The sequence below is a fragment of the Gavialis gangeticus genome, unplaced genomic scaffold, assembly GCF_001723915.1.
Source record: "Gavialis gangeticus isolate Ggan-Ray unplaced genomic scaffold, GavGan_comp1, whole genome shotgun sequence".
In the NCBI taxonomy this organism is placed as follows: domain Eukaryota; kingdom Metazoa; phylum Chordata; order Crocodylia; family Gavialidae; genus Gavialis; species Gavialis gangeticus.
Genome location: NW_017728993.1, coordinates 6998494 through 7005607, shown reverse-complemented (window position 1 = coordinate 7005607; position 7114 = coordinate 6998494). Strand labels below are relative to the sequence as shown.

Sequence of the window (7114 nt, the reverse complement as noted above, 5' to 3'; positions counted from 1 at the left end):
CAGTGGCGATGTGTAGAGGATACATGGGAGTGCACGTCCACACCCTGAGAGGGCTGGTGCACCCCTTGACCAGCTGCATTTGCTGCTTAGGCGATTGGTGGGATCGGCCACTGGGGCCCCCCCCAGTTGGCAGGATCCCCCACATGTGCCCCCTGACTAACATGGCACCAGCCACCCATGCAAAGAACCTTGTCTGCTGATGTCCTAAGATAAACTCTGCTACAACTAAATCCCCAAAAGAGGTCTTTAAGGCTAGGGACAGACATAAGTTCAGCCTGAGCTTGAATTGATTCGATCATTGCAGGTTAGTGTAACCTGCCTAGGCTGAATGAGTTTGTAACTGTACAGACATACCCTCTGGACTGAGAAAATGCAGGCACGTGCCTGTGGTGGCTCAGGCTAGATGCCAGGGTATGGTAGAGCAGCCCTCCTTTCTCTTCCATAGTGCTGAGCTGAGGAGGGGGGCATGGCCAGGCCCCAGCAGGACACTCTGATTAGGGAAGGGTGTAAACCCCAACCCTGCCTGCTCCATCCTGGCTTTTCCCTGTTCGCTGCTCAAGGGGCAGGAGTATTGCCAGACCGTGCATCTATTGATACTGACTGAGCTTTTCAATCTCCATCTCCTTGCTTCTTCAGACTGTCTGAAAACCAGGTCATTTTTAACACCTTTCTTTGTTCCTTTCTTGAAGATTGACCGATTGCACCCAGTTTATCAGCCCATCAAGCCCTCATTAGTTTCAAGCTCTTCTTATCTTCAGGGTACATTTGCATTTGCAAGCCACCAGCTGTCTTCCTTTATTCCAGTGAAATTGGAGACCCACACAGACATCTCTTAGCATTAGTTAGCATGGCCAGATGCTGGGACCCTTCTCTGGGATCCCTATTTGAGCAGTCATTGGGGAGGGAGGTAAGGTGGGGAGGGAAGCCTGGCAGCCACTGCAGTCCCTCAGCCAGCTGGAGCTGTGATTAGTGCTCTGGATAGGAAGAAGAGGGCCAAGGCCACCCCTGCTCTGCTCCAGCAAACAGCCCCACCCAGCCCAGAGAGCATGCTGGGGGACTCTGGTTTAATTTAAACTAGGGAGGGGCCTGGGACAGACATTACATAAACTGGTTTAACCCAAATCAGTTTAAGTCTGATACTACATTCAGCCAGGTTTATCTCAAACTGGTTTCAGCCATTTTCAAACTGGTTTATGTGCACTGAACATCTGTTCTGTTACAGGTTTAAACCAGTTTCTGATCACTTTAAACTGGTTTGTGTGTAATGTCTGCCCTAGCCTAAGTGTAGGAAGATTGTCTCTCATCTTTCTTATTGAAAATAGAAATCCTAGGTGGTGGCCTCTTACTACTGTTCTTCCATACTCGCATTGGTTCCTTTATAGCTGATTGACACTATCTGAAAGCCAGTATCCTACTTTATTTTGCCACTTGCTAAAACTATAGAGATTTGGAAGTCTGTATGGTGAGAGAGAAGAGTGCAAACCTGCCATGGAGCATTACAGTGTTCTCGGTGAGCAGGTTTCAAGATGGAAGTGAGTAGCTACAACTGTAGGGCCTCTACAAAGCCTACCCTAGATGTTTTACAAGTACCATGTATTAAACATGCCTTAATTAAAGGGGAGTAACTGCATGGCCCAAACTACAGGTTCCATTGGGGCACTAAATTGGCAATATTACTGAATGGATTGTAAACAGCAAGTGCAATGTAAGAATAATAGATGATTTTTATAGCAATCTAAAAAATGCATCTACAAAGTGAACTCAATAGGGGTAGGTTGTCCAGCATATTTAGTATTTGAATGCCCCTTGAATAATAACTCGGTAATACTGAGGCAGTGCTCGTGTATAGCTCACTAAACCATGATCTGAATGGTATTAACATACTACATCTGTAGAATAAAGAAGTGTCTAGAAAGACCTTGCTGTGTTGCACTGTGCAGAATTCCTGTTAATATAAGGGTAAGTGTCGGTGGTCAGTTCCCAACATGCTCCCTCATTCTTTCAACAGCTTTCATTTCTTCGGATTCCAATCTCTAGTGATAATGGTAGTCTGTTACTAACGAATGTTTCATGCTCAGCCCCAGTGGGGCCGCAGATTTTTGCACTTCCATTTTTTTAAAATTGTTTTTCTTAAAGGCATAAAATCTCACCCGACCACCTGCAACTTTAATTGGCATATCATTCCTTGTTTAGTGATCAGCATGGATTTTGCTACTGCAAAGATAAAGCAAGGTTTTACTACCAGGTGTTCCCAGACTCTTATTGTGCCATGAAGAGGGAATGCTTTTTCAGGAAAGAAGGTAGTTTCATTTAGATCTGCAGCTATTGCCTGATATTTCTCATGGAAAAGGACCCAGCAACATCTACTCTAGACTACCCTCTCCCCCACCACTTTTGTTATTTAGCCACCATTAACTCCCCACATCCAGTCTATTCTCCCCATGTTGCATGCTGATTGAAGGCTAAATCTGCCCTGATAGATTATCTTCTTTCTTTTTTTTGCAATTTTTCTTAGTTGGTCTAATGAACGGTATCATCTCTGAACCCAGAGTTCTAGATTTTTGCATTTTTTTTTGTTTTTTTTTTTTGTCTCAGACCAACATGGCTAGCAAATACATCCCTGGTTGACTGTGGAATTTTCAATCGCCATCCTTGTTCGAATAGCTATCCCAATGCTGGCACATGCAAACTCTTGATAGCTTGTCTAAATCTTACTCTTTTATACTTGGTTCTATTTGTGCTGGGTGTAATTTGAGTGAAGTGAGATAACAAAAGCACTAAGACTAACTATTTTTGGCCTTAGCAGAGCCTTAAGGCTAATAAGCAGAGTGCAGTCTGAGTAAGGCATGAGCTAGCTTTTTATAGACAGTAGACGGTTTAAAAATCCTTCTATTAGGGTCATGCTTTGATTCATTCACTTAATTCTAGAATTAAATGTCATGTTTGTCTTAGTCTGTCTCAAAATAAAATCTCTTTTCCAGAGTGAATATATTAAAAGCCCATTTGGGAAGGCAACTAACAAAAATAAGATTTTGCTGTAATAACAAAGGCTTTCAGAACTCAGTTGATGATTACAATAAAGAAAACCACATCATTTAATTTTAAAATAGCGGTCTACTGAGTGCATATTGTGTCCCAATCTAATAACCTTAAAAATTACCTTGGGGACATGAATCTTGTGTTTTGATTTTTTTTTTTTTTTTCATAGTGCTAAATATGGGGCTGTCATAATACGCACTAGTATTCCAAAACCCCAGCTTGGTTCGTGACCCATTATTCTGGGTTCTATAGGAAGATGTTCTTCCTGCTACAAACAGCGTAAGTCTTTTTAAAAAAAAATCAGTGCATATCCTCCACCTCTTCCCAAAACCCTACTCTAATAAGTGACCACTGCTAATTATTGCCCTGAATACATAACTTGGTCACTTCCTGCCCTCCTTCCCCACCCCCCCAAACTGTTAGTATGGGAATGATAGGTGTATATCAGTTTCCTTTTGTATGGAGAAAATTGCTGTGTTTTGTACCCTTGGGCTAAGTACAGATGGTCAAAAAGCCTGAGGCTGAATTGATTCAGTTTTTGCAGGTTAGTCTAAGATGCAAAGATTAAACTGGGAAACAACTCGACAGACATTCACCTCTGATTGTGGAAATGCAGCCACTTGCCTGCAATGACTCAAGCCAGGAGCTGGGGTGGGGGCTCTAGAGCATGCTCCCTGGTACATAGCCAACAGGGGTTGTGTGTTCACTACTTCTTCCTGCTTCCCCTAAGGTCTCTGGGATTTGCAGTCCAGAATCATAGCAGCAGGACTCTGTAGGGTTGCTCATCACTTCCTCTTCCAGCTTCCAGGTGCCTCTGGGATTTGTAGTCCACTGTTGCAGCCAGCAATAAGTTTTTTAGCAGGGCAGGGCATCTCTACTGGGATGGGGGGAGGGAAGTTTACATCTCCTCCCCTGGTCCTAGACCTCAGCTGGGGTTTGCATGGGTGGGGCAATCCCTGCCTCTTTCCCCTCACTCCCTCCCCAGCCCCTACCAACTCTTCTCTGCTGGAGCAGAGAGCACAGCCCAGCTCAGGGCTGGAACGCATGCTGTGGGGATCTGATTTAACTTAAACCAGGAAGGGGCCTGGGACATAAACTGGTTTTGCCCAAGTCGGTTAAGTCTGATACTGCATTCAACTGGGGTTATCTTAAACCAGTTTCAGCCATTTTGAAACTGGTTTACGTGCACTGAACTTCTATTCTGTTACAGGTTTAAATCAGTTTTTGGTTACTTAAATTGGTTTATGTGTAACTCTTGTCCTTAGCCTTCAAGTGTGCTAGAATCTTGGGTTCTGATAGCTACAAGATGAAGCCTTTGACTTAGCTATGCTTGATCGCTGTCTATTGTCTCTGTGTGAAGGGTGTTATCAACTTGATCTGGCTCATGGTAGACAAATCGGTTGCTTTTGAAGAATGGAGTTCAGCATGAAGGCTGTCTATCCCCTTGAGGCTGGGTTGCGGTAAAAAAAAGTGACGGAAATGGCTGGTGCTCATATTGTGACTGTTCAGTTGGCAAAGTACAAGGCATTAGCCTGGCAATCAGTTGATTTCCTTGGTCTTGCAAACAGAAATCTTCCTGTCGTCTGATTTTGACTTAAGACCAGTGAGAACTAGTCTCTTGATCTTAAGTGAAGTACTGCATGTGGCTGCGTTGTTACTGTCCGCATATTTGTTGGAAATATATTCTTTGTTCTGAATAAGTGATATCTAGTGACTTATTTATTTTAAGGTGCCTCATCGCCAGATATGGAGCCCAACTATGGGGGAGGCTTACTAGATATGGTTAAAGGAGGAGCAGGGAGACTCTTCAGCAACTTGAAGGATAACCTGAAGGACACCTTAAAAGATACTTCTTCTAAAGTCATGCAGTCTGTTGCCAGGTACAGTAAAACTAACCATCACTTTACACAGCTGAAATGAACACCATAGCATTGGGCGTTGCTTGGAAACTCTTATTTGTGGCTGGTAAAGGACAAAATGTATAGATAACCAGGTACAAGATCAGTGTTAGGTGTACTTTTTTTCTGACTGAGTTGGTCCTATTATTAAATATTTGGTCTCAGGGAGCCTGAGGCCATTAAAATAAAACTTGTGCATTCATCCTTGAAGTCGCATCAACCTCAAATTTGGATAAGACCTTCTCTATCAAGATCTTGACATCTCTCTTTTGCTCTTCTGCAGTCCCACATCTGCTGAGCTACACCTAGACCTTTGTTCTCTTCCATCTGTTATCACACAAAGCAACCACCTCTCCTAACACTTCTGTTTACTTAGCTGCTGCTGTTCCTATCTTTGACTATTGGTTTAAAGATAATTCTGAGGATTTGTTTCAAGCTGTTGCCATTTATCAGTTGAACCTCACACTACACAGTGGTGCTCACTAACTGTTTTTGTAGTCTTTCAATGTAGCCACGTTATACGGAAGGCAGCTGTGAAAGGGACTGACTCTACAAGTGACCTAAATTTCTATTAGATGTTGTATTCAAGGCAGTTTTCTTGGAGGAGAGGAGGCTCCTTTGGAAAGTGTGTGATAGACTTGGGACACACAAATACAGAAAGGAGAGGCTCCACCAGGCCACTCTTAGCAAGAGTTTTTTGTGTAGAGACTTGACTTTAGAGCATGCAACTAGTTTGTCTTTTTAACACTTGTTCTTTCCTAATAATAAATCTTTCCTCACAAAGATTCACTGTCATCTTACCTTCTGTAATCGCTCATCTTCTGTATCTAGGTATATACATTAACACATCTCTCTCTCCTACTTTCTTTCCTTTAGTTACACCAAGGGAGAGCTAGATATTTCTTATGTTACCTCAAGAATCATTGGTAAGTGTTGGTTATTGGTGTGAAATAAAATCATGGTGTTTCTCACACCAGGGTTCAGGAGTTGGATCATAACATGCTCACAAACTGTATTCATTCTAGCTTTTCTCTCTCATTGGCAGTTATGTCCTTTCCTGCTGAAGGCGTTGAACTAGGATTCAGAAATCATATCGAAGATGTACGGACGTTCTTGGATTCAAGACATCCTGACCACTACACCGTGTTCAATTTGTCACCGAAGTCTTATCGTAGTGCCAAGTTTCATAATAGAGTAAGTGCACGTGTATGTAGTGAGGGGAAGGTGGGATGCTTATTCAGTATTAAAGTGGATTTTTCCCTTGCTTTCTCCTCACCCCCCCTTTAGAGAATGAAAATTTCAAAAAGAAAAATAGTGTGGTGTAATCTATGGCACTTTTGCTATCTAATCCCATCCCCTGTAGTGCTACTCTTTCTGTTGGCTCATTCACCTCTTCAGTATTTGCAAGAGGAAAAGCATCCAGCATATCTGGAAACCAGCTACTTTAAAGGCTACAAGTTTTGCCGTGATTATTTTTAGCGTTGGGTTTGCTGATGTGTTTTTTGGGGGTGGGTAGGGGGAGAAGGAAGAGAGCAATGATGATAGGGTCCATTCTCTTAGTTCTTTCCTGACAGCCTCCCAAAGAAGCTGGAAACAGCTTAGAGATGAAATCCAAATACAGGTTTAATCGTGAAAGCAAATATAGACCCCAACATTTCACATTCTTTGGTGGCGCTGCCTGAGGATTAGTCAAACATACAACAAAAAAGTGGGCTGCTGGCTCTTGCCTTTTCAAATCATTTGAACGCGCACAGTTTGAACACGGTTGCACTTGGTAAGGTAGCACTCTAAGCAAATAAAATACTGCATAACATGTACTTAATAACCTAATTACAGACCAGCAGGCAGATATATAATTACAGACAAAGTAACTGCATAATTATGGACTGCTTGAAATGCATATTATAAGAACTGAAAAGCCATTACTACTTACAATCTGTTGCGTTGAGGCTTAGAAGATATTTAGTGTGAGGGTCATTGGTCATATTGACATTAACTGCCTCTCTTAGAATGGCAAAACACAATTGGGACTAATTGCGCGTGCAGTTTGCTGGCTGTGTGGGTTTTATTTTATTTTTTTAAAGCATGATGCAAAAGCATCTGGGGGATCTATTTTAGTTTGCAAGATTACAATAAAAAGAATAGTCTAGTAGACACTCGCCATACTTCATGACGTA

At 42.4% G+C, this 7114-nt stretch overlaps 1 protein-coding gene across 4 annotated transcripts in view; it reads left to right on the top strand.

The window, feature by feature from the left end:
• DNAJC6 (DnaJ heat shock protein family (Hsp40) member C6) overlaps positions 1-7114 on the top strand; it is a 132697-nt gene that overhangs the window by 83196 nt on the left and 42387 nt on the right. For 3 of the 4 annotated variants that reach the window (XM_019528444.1, XM_019528441.1, XM_019528443.1), the window contains exons 2-4: positions 4769-4919; positions 5814-5863; positions 5983-6131. In XM_019528444.1, coding sequence (XP_019383989.1) covers positions 4769-4919; positions 5814-5863; positions 5983-6131 — 350 coding nt within the window. Of the gene's footprint in view, positions 1-4768; positions 4920-5813; positions 5864-5982; positions 6132-7114 lie in introns of those variants that run through there. The other variant, XM_019528445.1, reaches the window with a different exon arrangement.